This window comes from Struthio camelus, chromosome 18, assembly GCF_040807025.1.
Source record: "Struthio camelus isolate bStrCam1 chromosome 18, bStrCam1.hap1, whole genome shotgun sequence".
In the NCBI taxonomy this organism is placed as follows: Eukaryota; Metazoa; Chordata; class Aves; order Struthioniformes; family Struthionidae; genus Struthio; species Struthio camelus.
In genome coordinates this window covers 4,667,902-4,683,611 of record NC_090959.1, presented here as the reverse complement: position 1 = coordinate 4,683,611, position 15,710 = coordinate 4,667,902, and the positions used below count along the sequence as shown (strand labels likewise).

The window sequence follows — 15,710 nt, the reverse complement described above, 5'->3', positions numbered from 1 at the left end:
TCAGCAGGCTGAAAGCGCTGAGCCGGGAGGGCAGGCAGGGAGCAAACACCTCCCAGGCTGCTGGTGCCAGAGGGAGGGATCTGGTGCTGAGGTCCAGCCCTGGGCAGCATGGGCTGAGCTACCTGGAGAGCAGCTCGCAGGCACCGCAGACCTTGCCTGGCGCAGAGGACCACTATAGCCCCAACGTGCGCACCTTCCCCGGGGGCAGATCGACACCTGCCTCCTACCTGGGCACTTGCTTACGCTGCCGTCTCTCAGAAGGCAGGAAATTTGGGAGAAATCAGTATCCTCTGCCTGGGATGGTGGAAAAACCAAAGCAGCCTCGTTGCCATGGTTGCAGCAGAGCCACCCTCGACACCACGTTGCGTCAAGCATCTCTGCAGACAGATGCGCCGTGGCTGGAAAGGAAAGCGAGCGCCGGCCCGGGCGCTGCGGCACGCCTAAATAACATGTAAGCGTTGAACATCAGATTCAAATATTGTCCAAACAAAGGGGATGCCAAATGTTGGCTAGGAAACTATTGATAAATCCTTTTTTTTTCCCCCTGAGAATTCACGGGGTCATCTCAAACTTGGGGTTTTCTTGGCTTTGGGTCCGGGCAGTGAGGCTCGGTCAGGGCCTCCCGCGCGCGCTCGGGGAGAGAGGGCTCTGCCTGCTGCCGCTCCCGCGGTCCCATTGCCTGCACAGTGCTCTCTGCTGCAAGCGTTTTAGCATCCTAACCCCAACTGAACCTGAGGCCTTACCAGAGGCCTGGAGCAGAGCCAGTAGCCACCAGTGAGAGCCAGCAGCAGAAAGAGATGCTCCAGGTCTGGAGCAGACAGTGCACACAGCCCAGGGCCTGATCCAGAAGGACTTCCAGGGCCCAAGACCTGCTTCTTCCCAGTGCTTCCCTGGGCTCAACCGTTTTCACTAGAGACATATATTACAAGACATATCCCCCCCAGACCTGCACCCCAGGGGGCTTTTGCCTTGCTGCCGTGTCTGCACTGGGATCCCCCTCCTTGGCACTCCTGGCTACCTCTGTCATCCGACTGTACCTCTGGGCACCACCAGCCCCCAGCAGGAAAGTGGGGCCAGGTTGCACCGCTATTCACAGCGATGGCAAGGGCAGTGCCCAGAGGCATGGTCGGACACCGCAGGAGCCGCTCACGTCCCTCCCACCGCTGCTGAGGGCGATACCCCCGGTAGGCGCTCGGCTTTGGCAGCGAGGCGGTGCCAGAAGCTGGGAACGAGCCTGGTGGGAGCCCGCACGGGGCTGGTGGGGCTCGGACACACGCGGTGCACACGTCCAGAGCTGCTCCCCTGGGTGCGCCGGCCGCCCGGCAGCAGCTCCGCCGCCGGACAAAGAAGCCCTTTGCGGCATCGCCCACCTCTCCTCCGTCCTCTCTCCCCAGGCCCCCAGCGACCCCAGTGCCCTCCAGCTGAGCCCTGGAAAGCATCGCCGCGTGCGGGGCGGCAGGGCCGGTGGGAGGACGAGGCTGCGCGGCCGGCGAGGGCTCCTGCAGAGCCACGTTCGCCGCCGCGGCGCAGACACTAATGAGCAGAGCTCTGCCTGTGCTCAGCGATGTGCCGAACCCGGGCTCCGGCTGGCTGCCGGCCAGACCTCCCCCGGGCCCAGGGGGCTGGTTAAGCTCATTGCTTTCCTTTCAGAGGCTTCAGAAAGCCGCCCGCCCGCATTTAATTCACATTTATTGAATAATTCTCCCGGGAGCAGCTAGTTCAAGACCAGCCGCTAAACCAGGCGAGCGGGGCAAGCGGTGGGCAAGGCCCCGTGCGGCCGGCCGGGGGGAGCCCCGTGCCCCCCGTCGCCCGCCGCGGCCGGCCCAGCGGGATGGGGAGCGCGGAGGACCGGGTGCTCGCCCGGGGCAGCGTTGCCTTAGCGCTGATCCCAGCTGCCTGGCGTGTCTTCAGCCCCGGGAATATTTTGAAGCCCGTTAATATCCCCCTGGCGCCGGGGCTTCGCCGTGCAGGGGTTGCACCCTCGCTCCGCGTGCACCCGTCTTGCGTTGCACCCGTCGCAGCCGCCCTTTGCACCTCCTCATCCCGCGAATGTCCCCTCAGCCAAGCACCAGGAGCGGCATGAGAGGTCCTGGAGCAATGTGTGCCGCCCTGCAAACCCCCAGGGCATCTAGGGAGCCTCCGTCTGCAGGGGGCCCTTCCGGACCCCCCGGACACCCCATGCTGGACCCCCACCACCGCTCAGGGCGGTTCCTGAAACAGGACATGTGCCTCAACCTTACGGCATCTTCAGGGCTGTCCCGGAGGGCAAGGTGTCTCCTCCAGGCCCGGTTCTGCGTCCTGGCCATGAGGTGAGCTCCCGGGGACATGCTGGCTCCGTCCCTCCCGCCCCACGGCGGTCCGGCTCGGCAAGGGCGGCCCGCGGCGCTCCGTGGGTTGTGCAAATAACCGCTGCTTGGAGAAAAATAATGATCTTCATGAATGAGCAGAGCACCCATCCGGCAGGGCCTGACCTCCGGGTAGGGGTGTTCAGCCACGCAGCAGCACTGAACCGCAGCTCCCTTAGCGATGATGTGACTCTCCCACCTCGGTAGCCCAGGACAGGGCGGCCGACGGGCCCTTGGCTCACTTTTTTCTCCCTTTGCCAGCATCACCACTGCCTCCCCTGCTCTCCGTCCAGTTCCCACACTTGGTGGCCCTGGCTGCTCGTCCCCGAGCCCTGCCTGGTGTCCCCTGTCTCATCACGCTGACCTGCAGCCCCCAGCCTGCCCTCCCGCCCCGGACCGTAACAGCCGGACCCGCTTTCCCGCAAAGCGGGATCAGGCGACGGGCCGAACCCTGCCGATGCACCCAGCCCAGGACTCGGTGGGAGCCAGGACTGCAGCCCGCGCCGCCCGCGCCGGGTCCCCCCTCTCCTTCGAAAATAAACACTGCGAACAGCTCCTCGGGGGCTGCCGTTCCTCCAGCGGGACGGGAACAGGCGGCTCCTCGCGCCTCTCGCCAGGCCTGTCGGCAGCCAAGACCTGCCCGAGCGGCGCCGGCGCGGCCCAGGCTTCGCCATTGAAACGCCCAGGTTACAACCGGTTTGCTCCTCAGCGCCAACGGCAGATCCGTAACGGTCCGCCATCGCAACCGAGCACCGCAGAGCAGACGGCAGATCGTCCTGGGCGCCGGGGCGGGATGCTTTGCCGTAAGCCCGCGGCGGGCTCTGCCTCTCCGAGACGGCTACGGCCGGATTTGAACTCTTCTTTGCCAAAAAGCCTCCTGGCTTTGTGGCAAAGCGACGATTTGCTCGGGGCTCAGGCCAGCGCACCGCCGGTTCAGGACGGAGCAGCCGCCCCGCGTCACGGAGGGTGCCCCGCGCCCCGACGCCTGGGAGATGCCCCCCGAGCTGGCCCCGCCGGCTGGCGGGAGCGATGCTGAAATGAACGGCACATGTCTGCGCGTCGCCCCGGAGCGGAGAGGCGCTGGGCGGGCGGGCGAGCCCAAGCGGCGCTCGCGCGCGGCGGGGTGACGGCGCTCGGCCCCCGGAGCTCTGGCTGCCAGGGCACGCGGGCCCAGAGGAGCGTTTTCCCAAAACCTGCCTTTGGACGTTGCCAGCAGGTTTCGGGTTGTGTTTGTAACGGGGTGGGGGGGGGGGGGCGGTGCCCCAGGGATGCTCCGGGACTCCCACCGCTCCTGCCGCGGAGACCCCCGTTCCTAGGCTGCCCCAGGGCCCCCCACCTCCGAGGATGCTCCGGGAGGGTCCCCCCCCCCGCGGCTGCCCGGCCCCGCGCTGCGGGCGGCGGGCGCAGGGGTCGCTGTTGCCGCCAGCGCGGCCGCCCCCCCCCCCCCCCCCCCGGCCGCCGCCTTTTGTTCGCCGCCCGCGCGCGGCCCCGCCCGGCGGCGGAGCGGGCGGAGCCGGGGCCGGGGCCGCAGCGGCAGCCGCGGCCGGAGCCGGAGCGAGCGCGGCGCCGAGCGGAGCGCAGCGGAGAGGAGCGGAGCGGAGCGCAGCGGGCGGCATGGAGGCCGCGGCGGCGGAGCAGGGCCCGCCCGGGCTGCCGCCACCGCCTCCACCGCCGCTGCCGGAGAAGAAGAAGCTGCAGCGGGCGCCGTCGCCGGCCAGACCCAAGGAGGTGGCCGGCTGGTCGCTGGCTAAGAGCCGGCGGGGCGGCGGCGGCGGCGGGGGGCACCCCGGCTCGGCCGGGCCGCGGCTGGCGGGCGGCGCGCACCCGCGGCGGCCGGGCGGCGGCAAGGAGGGCCGCGCCGAGAAGCGGGCGCGGGCGGCGGCGGCGGCGCCGGCGGGGGGGCCCCGCGGCGGCGGCGGCGGCGGCGGCGGCGGCGGCGGCAGGGGGCCCGCGGGCCGCGGCGCGGTGCGGGCGAAGGGGCGGTGCCGCGGGGCGGAGCCGGCGGCCGGGGCGCCGCGGCCGGGGCCGGGGCCGCCGGCGAGCCTGACGGACAGCAGCTCGGAGGTGTCGGACTGCAGCGCCTCCGAGGAGGCCAAGCTGCTCTCGCTGGAGCTGGGGCTCAGCGGCAGCGACAGCGAGTCGCCGGGCAGCGCCCCGCCGCCGCCGCCCTCGGCCGGCGAGGCCTCGCCGCTGCCCGAGGAGCCCTCGGCCGCCTCCATGGCCAGCAGCCGCCTGCAGCTCAGCACCTCGCTGGCCTTCTCCGACCTCACCGAGGAGCTGCTGGACGCCGGCCACGACGGGCTGCTCCGCGAGCTGGAGGACCTGCGCTCCGAGAACGACTATCTCAAGGTGGGCACGGCTCGGCGCGGCACGGGCCAGCTCAGCCCAGCGCGGCGGGACTTGCTCTGGTGCAGCCTGGCTCAGCGCTGGCCGCCTTGGCGTGGCTCAGCCCGGCCCGGCTCGAGGTGGGTAGGAGCAGCCTGATCTGGCACAGCTTGGCACGGCTCAGCTCCGCCGTGGCGTGGCTGGGCTCGACCTAGCATCGCTAAGGCCAGCTTGGCGTGGCGGAGCCTGGCGTGGCTCGGCTCCATCCGGTACGGTTGGGCATGGCTTGGCCCGGGGTGGGATGCTCCCAGCCGTGCTCCTCGCCCCGCTGCCCTCTCTGCCTGCTGACGCTGCCCTGGCTCTGGGGAAGAGGTTTTCCAGCTCATTTGCTTTCCATCGGTTCTTGCGTGTGCTGTCAGCATGGTGCCTCGCTGCTCCCTGGGGCCTTTTTCCAGGCGTGCAGCTTGGCCCTCTGGTTCACAGGCAAGCTTTGAAGGCAGGGCAGATGACGTGCTTGGGAACAGGGATGCAGAGCCTTTCTGCACGTGGTCACGTCAACCTGGGGTGGCTCGGGGTGGAAGACAGCAGGGCGAGCGAGCAGCTGTGCTGCCCCGTTCGGGGAGGGCTGGGTGAGGTGCTGGCTCCCCAGGGGTTGTGGGCATTTTGCAACCCCTGCTGTTTGGGGCCGTGCAGCTCTGGAGGAGATGTTTGTGCCATAATCTGGGCCGCAGAAACACCTGGGTGGGGATTCAGGAGCAGATGTTGTGCCTTGGTGGCTACTGTTTTGATACCGCAGGTCAGAAAACTGGCCAGCTCGTGAACGCTGATGCCAGAGTTTGTAAATGTTTTGGGATTTTATCTATGAGGTGAACGTTAGGCGTTGGGTAACGGGCTCGAAGATGCTCAATCGGGCCCTTTGTCCGTTAGTAAAACCCTAGTTCACAGCTGGTGTCCAAACTCCTGCCAGAATTAGCAGCAAGAGCTTAAGGGCTTTGATTTACTGAGAGCTGGAAAAATACAGATGAGGCCCCTACAGTTTCCAAGAAGGCCGCTGAAAATGCTTCTGTTTCTGCAAATTGCATGATTACTTAGTAGATTTTCCCATGATCGTCTTCATGGCGAGCTGCAGACATAGTGGGGTTTGGATATTTTATCCACATAAGTAGTGACAACTTGAATCCCCTGGCCAGGAGCAGTCATGAAAGGAAAGCGCTGCTGGATGCCAGCGCCCAGAATTACAGCGGTGATGTTCTTGGTACCCTCTGCCCTATGCGGCTGTGTTATTTGGCAGATACGGATTTCTGTAAAGGTTTATTTTCTCCTTTGTTTGTGGACTCGGGAAAGCCATGTCGTGCCAAGTATTGTAGGGTTGTGTTTGGAGGGTGTGGGGGTTTTTCTGTTTGGTTTTGGTTTTTTTTTTTTTCCTGCAGTCCTGGCAGGTGGGGAAGCTGTAGTTAAACATGAAAATTTGCGTTTTGAAATCATAGCAAAGGTGCTCCCAGGTTTGCCAGGGATAGATATCCCTGCCTGCTACTGCATGTCTTATAGTGCGTATTTCGAGCATCGAGGAGCGAACAAATCTCACGTTTCCGTAGTTGAATTTCTGGTAGGCGTAGAACGTAATATTTCTCTGAAGTAAGGCGTGAGCTTGAGCGGCCGGTGGGTAAGTGCGTCGGTTCTTCTGATCTCACCTTCCTAACGTGTGCGCCCTGCTAATAAACGTTTTTCAGTGTTGTAGCTTGCTCCTCCTGAAACTCGAGGAGGAGACTGCTGGGAGTGGTACGTTGCACTCCAGCTGGTCAGAAGCTACAGCCAGAGACAGACACATGCACCCTTTGTCCTCCAAAAAAAGGAGGAAGCTGCAGTACAATTTTTGCTCAGCTCCTCCAACGAGGAGGAGAAAATCATGCTGGGCTGCAGCAGGGTATGGGGAGCGGCTCGCTTGTGCTTGCGCTCCTCTGTAAATTCATAGATTTGGGGCTTTAAGGCACCAGGGGGATAAACATAACCTGACCGGGTCAGTCCAGGTTGAAGCACAGCATCTGGAGATGCCGGTGCCGGAGGTCTGGGCTGGAGGTGACTGTGGCCTTGGAAGCTCACCACCCTTTGGATGTTAATGAACCAGAGTTGTCAGAGGTGAATGATTTTTCTAAGGCTCCTAGAAATAGCTGCGGATCAAATTTTTGCCCATCGGAGCAGGGGCAAAAGCCTGGCATGCGTTTGAGGGAGGGGAGGTTTTTGGGGAGGTGGGAGCGTTTCAGCGTTCTGCTGTGTCTGTGGCTTCGCCCCTTTTCAGGCTAGACGTGCGTAGTGCTACTATGCTTTTGTGATGTGCAGGGGATTTATGAGCTTCAAAACATAGCCGTTTCAAGCAAATCACGGCTCTCTGTAGTTGTGCCAGCTGGTGTTGCCTCTTTGCTTGGCTGTGATAATAAAATGTACATATTTAAGCACACCTCACCCGCTTCTCTTTGCAGCGCAGATTTTCTAAGGCTTGAAGAAGGGACATTTTTGACAAAGGCTTTTGGTGAACCGTTGGCAGTACAGAGGAGGACCTCTGCACTGAAAAGGCTGCACCTTTCCGAACCCCTGATGGCTTTTGGGGGTCTGTGTTTCGCTTTTCTGTTGCGGGATGAGTCAAAACGAGACTTCAGAGATTCTCGTCCTCAAGCTGCTAGAGGCACAGATGAAGTCAGCAGGGTGGTGTGTATGTGTGGTTTTTCTTTCTTTTTTTTTCTTTCTTTTTCTCCTTCCCCGAGAGCCAGTTTTCCTCCAGCTCAGTTCTGCGCTGGGGTGACTCTGGAGAGGAGGGGAGGTTGCACGCAAGGCACGCGCTCGGGCCTCCCCATGGGTGCAGTGTCAGCCCTCAAAGCCGGTGCAGGCTGCATGATTCATTGCAGGAGAGAAACCCTGGAAACCCTGTGGCTGTTCTCTCTTCCTCTTTCCGATCTGGTCGAGTTGTGCCTCTCTCTCTCTGTCGATGCAGGAGGAAGCTGTTTTGGGTGCGCCTGCCGTAACCCGCTGTAAATGGCTTATTTAAAGCCTTTCCCTGAAGGTGGGACAGGTCGGCAGGCCTGGAAGGGGAGGAGGTGTCTTTGGAGTCCTCTCCCCGTCTTGCTGTGCAGCGGAGAGGAGCTCCCGTCCCTGCTCAGCCGGTCGGAAAATGTGAGATGTGATACAGCAGCAGCTGCGGAGGGACAAGCAGACAAAGAGTGGGCACGGGGGAGAGTTTGGAGCGAGGGGAGGGGGGAAGCCTTCAAACCAGCTCCTCTCCGAAGCACGGCGCTTGTTCCAGAGCCACCTCGCAAATGGGGATGAGCCCAGCCACCACCCTGCCGTGCAGCCTGAGCACGGTCCTGCTCTGTCCTCTGCCCCGTGCCACCCTGCTTCCCGTGGGGATTGCTTGCGTTTCCCAGCTCCGTGGAGAAATCCTTGGGGTGGGTGGTGGCTTATATCCCCTGAAGCTGGCGAGCACCAGTGTGCGTCACCGGCGAGGTCTTTCTGAGAGCCTCCCGCAGGTGCCCACCAGCCAGCCCATCGTGGCCAGGGCCGTTCCCAGTGGTGCCGCGGCCCTGCCGTGCGCCGTCCGAGCAGAGGCGCCCCGGATTCATTTTGCAGCCCCTTTCCTTTCTGGATGTTGCACGATTTGTGTTGTGCTGCAGCGAGCCCCCAGCTGTTTGCCTGCTAATTTATGGGGGCAGATGTAAAGCTGAGAAACGTTGAGTTTTTTCCTCTCCCTGGCCTGCTTTGCTCGCTGCTGGTCGGGAGGTGACGTGCTGGCAAGAGGCAGGGTACAGCGCTGGTGTCTCCGCGTGGCTTGCGGAGGGAAGGACGGCCAGTGTTGACTGACCCTCCGAGCTGGGCTAGAGCTGCGGTTGATGCATGTAAAGAAGCCTTCGTGTCTGACACACGAGTGGTCCCTTCCCGACGGCGATGCCAGGCCTTTGCCCCTTTGCACGGGGGCGTCTCGGCAGGAGAGGCGCCAGGAGGAGCTGCCACCAAGCCCCAGGCACCAGGAGAGCTGCTGGGATCTCGTGTCCTCTGCAGGGGACACGCAGCAAAGCCTGGGGGGCCCTGGTGATTTCCCAGTGGAAATCCAGTCTGGTGTGTGGGGTTCCCCCCCCCTTTTTTTTTTTTAAACCCTTTTTCTCCTAGCAAATTATAGCATAATTCCCTCCTCTGTCAGGTGGGGGCTCAGAGTTAATTGAAAGCTGCTGCTTTTGTTCTGTAATCTCAGAGGAAGCCTTGCTTGTTGCTCCTGGACAGTAATCCCCGTCTTCCCTGGGGATCGCAGGCGCACAGCGCTGCCCGACGGGCTCGGGTCTGCTTGGCGGTGCACCCCGAGCATCCCGAAAGGGGGTGATGCTAAAAACACGTACAGCTTCCATCCTCGTTTTTGAAACGTGTATGTATATATTTTTTTCCCCCTCTGCTGTATCGTGTACCTGGGTGGGAGGGCTGCGGCGCGGGGACGGTCCCTGCCGCAGGGCTGGCCCGCGCCGGGTGCCGTGGCCGTGCCGTCCGGCGGGCGGGCACTCCTTGGCTGCGCCCCAAAGCTTGGCGTTGCCAAACCCTGCAGTATTTTTACTCTCAGCAGCGTGACAGCCGGTGATGTCGTCATGATTTGCCTGATCCTGTTTTGTGTCCTTCGCTGCTTTCTGCCTCTGAAAGGTAGTGAACCCTGCTGACAAAGCCTGAACGTTGCACGGGGCGGGTTGCTCCGGCCGGTTCTCGGTTTGCTGCGTTCTTGCAAGCGCTTGAGCTGGCCCGTAACTTCCCTGGGATGGGAAGTTTAACTCTTAAACCTGGCGGTTTAACTCTTCCCACGGCGGCTGTGGTCTGCGTTTCGTTCGAGGCGTGCTCCGCAGCCACCGCTGGTCCCGGTCCTGCCGTGCCACCCTTCAGGGCTGTCACCGGAAAGCTCTGCCCCTTCCACGTCTTGCCCTTTACAGCCTAATTGATGCCTCTGCTGGAGACTGCGGTCCTGCAAAAGCGTGTGTGGACACGATTGTAACTCTTGCCTCTCTCCGCTCTGAAAATGGCATTTTTTCCTGAGCTGGAACCAGACTGCTTGTGCCCTGCCTTGCAGTTTCTTAGTTTTCTTGGTGATCTCCTGGGAGGAGGCAGCTTCTCTGAGGTCTGCTGAAGGCTGATGTTGTCTCTCGCCTTCCTCCATCAGGTGTTGATTGGTTCCCACAAAGATAAGTGGAGTGTGTTGGCTTCTGCAAGCCGTGGTCCCTTAGGTATTTAAACAAGCCTCTTTGGACTGCGAGTTCCCCACATCTTTTCCAAGACAGCTGATTTCCCTGGGAACTACTGTAAAAGACACAAGATTTTTGCTACTTTATGCGTGTGCAGGAGGCAGAAGATTGGATGAGCATGGATACAGCGATGGGTAAATGGATAAACACATCAGCGTTTGTGAGAATGGAGGTGGTGAGCGGTGCGTTAGTGCTGGGATGCTGGGACTGCGCCTAGTCCCGCGACAAAGCTGATCGGTGACGTGCTGCTGGAGTTTGTGCAGCCTCTCTGCTGGGACCTGGGGCAGGGGGCCCGGTGGGCTGCGAGGGGACCAGCTGGCCCCGAGGATGGCAGAGCAGCAGGGAAATGAAATGCGGTGGTAGCAAACGCCCGTGGGTCCTCCAGCTGAGAGCCCTTCAGGTCCTGGAGGGGAGAGGCTGGGCGGTCCCCGTCACTGCTCTGGGGCAGCGTTTCCTTCCCCGGTCAAGTGGGGTGAGATCTTGAGCTCCCTTCCGGTGCGAGGCACCTTGCTCAGGGAGCATCATAGCCCCAGCAAGGAGTAACGTTGGAAAGAAGTCGTTTCTCTCCTCCTCCTCCTCCTCCGTGTCGTTCTCTCTCCTGCCCGGCTCCCTGAGCGCGTGGAGGCCATGCTGACTCAGGTCTTCTGTCTCTCAGCTACTTCTCGTGATTTGTATTCGTGGCCTTTGCTCTCCCAGGTCCCCCGGTGCCCTCCTCAGCCAAGTCCACGCTTGATTTGTCATCGTTTGCGATGCTTCCTATTTGCAACACCCTGAATTCGGGATGTTTCCGAAGGGTCCCGCCCCGCTCCTGGCTCTGCTCTCGCGTTTGTTGGACTGGATTTTTTTTTTTTTATTTTGCTTTTGAAAAGATGCACGCTGACTCCAGCAAAGGTGCGGCTGCGGCTGAGCCGCAGGCAGGGCTGGCGGGGGCCCTTGGAGGGTCGCCCGTCGCCGCCCTCACGGCTGCTCTCGCCGGGAAGGTTTTCCTGTGTCTTCAGCTGACAGCTTCCCCGCTTATCCCGTCTCGCTGCTGCCTCTTATCCGACACCTTTTGTCTGGGCGGCTTTCCTGGTAGAGTTCATTACCGCCCGTATCTCCGCTCGCGCCCAGTGGTGCGGCGGAGCTCTTCTGCCTGCTGCGGTCCGGCCTCCCGGCCCCGGGGAGAGCGTCGGCTTTTTCGTTCTAAGCTCCCTTCCGATTTGCTGGCGTCTTTCTGGTCTGCAGTCCGAAGCCGTTTATTACGGCTGAGGCGACCAGCTTGCCTCCGAGGGAACGGCCCCGTCCGCGTATAACGCCCCGAGCCGCGATCTGAAGCCGCGGGCTTGCGGGGCTGTGGCTGCGTGCCGCTCGTTGGGTTTCTTGGCGTTATGAGCCCGGGCGAAGGGAGGCACCGCTTTCCCTTCCTCCCTGCTCCCGGCCCTGCGGGGAAAATCCCCTGGCAGAGCCGTGCTCCCTGGCTGGGCACCCTGCGAGAGGAGCCGCTCGGGGCTGTGCGGCTGGGCGGCCTCCAGGCAGCTGCTCGCGCCGGACACGGGCGCCCCCGAAAACAACGGTTGCTACCGTCCGAGATGCAAGCAAACAGGAGCTCTTAACGCGCGGAGTCCAGCCTGGAGGTCTAGGCTAGACCTTCCAGCAGGTCTAGGCTTTTATTTTCAAGGTGTGCTTCGCCCAGATCCGGTGTAGTCCGGGGCAAACGTGAAAGCGCCCGAGTCGGCAGGACGCCGGAGCCGAGGGCTCGGGGCAGCGGGCATCGCTCCCGCTCCCTGCCTTGGGCTCGAGCCCGCGTTCGCTCGGCGGAGCTGTCGCTCCTGCTGAGTGAAAAAGGCTGTTTCTTCTCGCTTAACCTCGGGGAGCTGCTGCCTGAGGAAGACGAGTCGCAAACGGGAGCTGATACTGTCAGCACTTGAACGAGATCCAAGCAGCGCCTCGCGCCGCTACGTTTGTATCCAGGGCACTGTTTGTAGGAATTTGATGGTAAAAGATTTCCTGAGGCTGTTTCCCGCTGAATCCCGATCTGAGTTCATATTCCCTTCTTTTCTTCCAGGCGCTATGGGTTTGCGGTGTTTTTTGGTTTGGGTTTTTTTTTTTAAAGTGTTCAAGTTTGCTGCGCGGCCCACCTGTTTGCATTGCAGTTTGTTGTTTTCCAGCATGCCATAGCGAAGCGCTTGGTCACCTGCGGCGTGCCACGCACGTTTTTCTGTGAAAGGTCCTGAGGAACGGTTCCACCAAAACTTGCCCGGCAGCTCGCTGAGGTGCTTTGGCTTACTGGGGTTTTACTGGTTTCTCCAGGTGGCAAGACCGCCATGTGGGGTGCGTGCAGGACCGAGCGAGGAAGCGCCCTGGCCGTGTTATCACTGGTGTCCTCTCGTGCACGCTCGTGCCCTGCTCGGCTGCGCTGGTGAGGCCGCACTGGGCACAACGGTGGGGAGCGCCAACCATGGGGTCACCCATCCCGGGCAGGGCAGAGCAGCGGTGGATTAAAGCCTTCACTGGTCCATCTCCTGACACGTGCTGCGTTTAGTCCCTGTGGATTTCTGTGGCTGAGCCGGCCTACGGGAAGTTACTGCCTAAGACCCATGAGTTGGGCCATGCGCAGTGAGGCTGGCTGAGGTGGCTGGAGAGTGGATTAGCTTAAAAAGCCCTAGGCGCGTGGCAGAGCCTGTCCCCAGCACGTTAACATGATTAGTTTGCGCCATCACTGAATGCCTTAGGCTGCAAAAGGTGTTGGTGGCCTCCGTGCTGCTGATGCTGCTGGTGGGTTTGAGGACCTACAGCAGCGCCCTGAAGTTGCCTTTCGTGCCGCTCCGGGTCTGCATCAAGGCAAGAGCCTCGTGCTCCAGGGGTGCACGGTGAGCATCACTGTCCTGCGGCCTTTGCAGGGACCATCTCGCACTGGTCCTTGACCCACCTGGCTGCCGAGTTTGATTCGGTGCAGCAGCAGCTCCCACGCGCTCTGAACGGCGTGGCCCTCCTGAGAAAGACATCGTCACTGCCCAAAGTCCTCGTGTGTGGCCGGGCATCCCCAGGACGCCTTGTTGCCCATGTCTGAGGCACTCGCCGCTTTTGCTGCCTTTCTGGATAACCCTGTTGTTCTTGGCTCAAGAGTCCCCGGGCAATAAGCAAAGCGGAAGAGGGATGCAGTCACCAGGACTTTGTTTTTAGCCTTCAGTGCCAACGCTTGTCCATCATGGTGCGTGTGTTTAGCCTTGTGCGCGGTTTCCGGTCGAATCCTGCGTCTGGCGAGTGCCAGCCCCTGACTAACGCGACACAAAGCGGACCCGGGGCCCGCGGGCTGGAGGAGAGGCAGCCTTGGCACCGAAGCGGCCGCGTTGGCAGAGCGACGTCGCTGCCTCTGTGCTGATGAGCTCCCGAAGCCTGGCTGGAAGATAATCCCGGATTGTCTAATTGACGTTCCTTATTTGTCATGTAGCATTTAAAGATAACAGTGAGCGACTGTGACTTATCCCCACAGCTGCCGTGCTTCAGCTTCTGCCTTCGCCTTTCGGGGCGATTCTTGCAGATGGGGGGCTTTGTGCGGGCGAACGCGGTGCCGGGCGCGCCGGAGCCTGGCGGGGAGCTGAGCCCAGATGAGAGGAGGCTGGAGCGAGCGAGGGCGCTTTGCTGCTGCCTGGACTCGAGCCCAGTTCGGGATGCTGCGTCCGCCGCTGGCCGAGCGTGCGCCTGGGGTGACGGTCCTGTTTCCTAGGGAATGGGAGGCTGGCGGGCACCGCTCGGCTCCGAGGCTCGCTCAGCCTGTGCCCAGGCCATCAGATGCTGCATCAGATCCTAGCAGTCCCAGTTTACCAGCGGCAGAGGCTTGGTGCGTGACCAGACCTGCCCTGGAGAGGTCCGTTTTGGGGTGTCAGAGGGTGCGTGCACCAGCATGGGGCAATATGTGCTCACCCCAGCTGCCTTCCCCTTGTGCTGTGCTGGCGTTTCAGGCAGTAGGTCACCGTCACTGGCACCTCTGGGAGCAGAGAGACTTTGCCACGGCGCAAAGCAGCGGCCTGGAGACCCTGTCCTTACCTCTGCCCACCTGCGAAGTGGGATTTCTGTTCAGCAGCAATGAGATTTTTAGTGGCATGGGCTTTTTAGCAGGAAAACAGACTCTTGATCTGTTTTCAGGCATGTGCCAGATGTGACAGTGTCTTGTCGAGGAGGATGACTGCCATGGTGGAGGTGCGGTAGCTGGAACATTTGCTTGGAAGACTTGGGTTGAGGTAGCGCTAGTGGGGACTTGGGAAGAGCCTTGTTTGGTGCTGTCACCTCCACAGGGGTCTCCAGGGACTGGAGTAGACAGCCCTTGAATATCATCTGGGGATGCTGGCTGTTGCAGGTGGGTCTCGTGCCCGTTACGCGTTGAAAACCTGGAGCAGGCTTTCGGTTGCCACGGGTGCGGAGCGGGGAGCTTGCTCCTCCTTGTGTCCTGGCAAGTGCTGCGCCAGTGCTGGGAGGCTTTGCTGAGGCGAATGAGAGGTTTGTCACCATCTAATTTAATGAGGCCAAGGAAGAGGTGAGAGGTGAGCCCGGCTCTGCAATTGCTTCCTGGTGGCAAAATGAGCTGAAACCTCTGGTGCCCTGGGAGATGAGGCCTCGTTTTTATCATTAGACTTGACGTGCTGGCAGCGCCGCAGGCTGCGAGGCTATTGTTCGTGTTCCCTTCTGCTCACTGCCTAAATCCAGAGGCATCCTAATGGGTGCTCCTCTGTGCCAGGCTTCCCTTGGCTGGTCACAGCTTGCTGGTGGGGAAGGACAGGAGAGGTTTGTGCCTCTGCTCCTGCTCAGGGGACTCCCATGGGCAGCAGAGAGCAATGGGGTGCCCAGAGCAGGCTGAGGCAGGTCCCAGGCTGAGGTGGGTGCCATGGGCTTGGGCCCCAGGGTCACTTGCACGCCCCAATGCTGCAGGGAGCTGCTGCATCCGTCTTCTCCCTCCCACCTTGGCTGCCGGAGGGTGCTGGGTCTGGCCAGCGTGGTGGCTCTGTGCATGAGGGCACGAAGCTCCCCAGCCTGGGAATGGGCCAGCACCCTCCTCTCCTCCGTCCCCTCCAGGGGCCTGGCCCCATCGAGCAAAGCAGTGGCCGAGTTTCTGCAGTGTCCCAGCACGCGGTGACCTGTCTGTGGCACCTCTTGCCCGCCCATGCTGCCACCACCGCTGGTGATGTCTCAGCCCTGTTGGGACCCAGAGCCAGCGAATCTGCTCCTGGGTGTTGCGGCAGGGCTGTTGGTGGCAGCCTGCCCCTGCTGGGATGTGCTCACTTGGGGACGTGCTGCTGCCTGGGGGTTCTCGGGATGCTTGGTGGCCCTGGGACAACCTGTCCTTCGGCTCCTTCCTGATGGGCCCGGCACAGGCTCTCGCTCTTGTCCCTGTGTTGCCTCTTCTCTCCTCGCCTCGCATCTCCTCTCCAGGCTCCCTCCCTCGCTTGCCTGGCTCCCTCCTCTGACACATCTTTTCCGAGACGACCTACATTTTTCTTGCTGTAGCTGCTGCTGGCTGCGTTGCCGCCTGCAGAGAATCCTCTCCCTGCCCCCATCTCCCTCTTTATTTCACTTCAGATGTTTACGGGCACTCGAGCCGTCTCCCCGGGGCCGCCCTCCTCGCAGCTTTGGCTCAGCCGGCGCCGTGGGAGCGGGTCAGCGCTGCGCCTTGGTGCCAGGCCCTTAGCCACGAGCCGGGCGCACTGTGTGCACGGCCATGGCGAGCCCCGCACGTGGCCGTGTCCCTCCCCAGGGATGGCCTCGGGGAGAGACACGGAGCCCCCAGGTTTGGAGGACTCCACAA

General features: G+C 61.9%; 1 protein-coding gene across 4 annotated transcripts in view; it reads left to right on the top strand.

Moving 5' to 3' along the window:
• Positions 1–3,944: 3,944 nt before the first annotated feature.
• Positions 3,945–15,710, top strand: part of MTCL2 (microtubule crosslinking factor 2) — a 40,359-nt gene continuing 28,593 nt past the window's right edge. For 2 of the 4 annotated variants that reach the window (XM_068912438.1, XM_068912439.1), the window contains exon 1: positions 4,469–4,694. In XM_068912438.1, coding sequence (XP_068768539.1) covers positions 4,563–4,694 — 132 coding nt within the window. In that variant the 5' untranslated portion in view covers positions 4,469–4,562. Of the gene's footprint in view, positions 4,695–6,653; positions 6,807–15,710 lie in introns of those variants that run through there. The other 2 variants (XM_068912437.1, XM_068912440.1) reach the window with 2 other exon arrangements.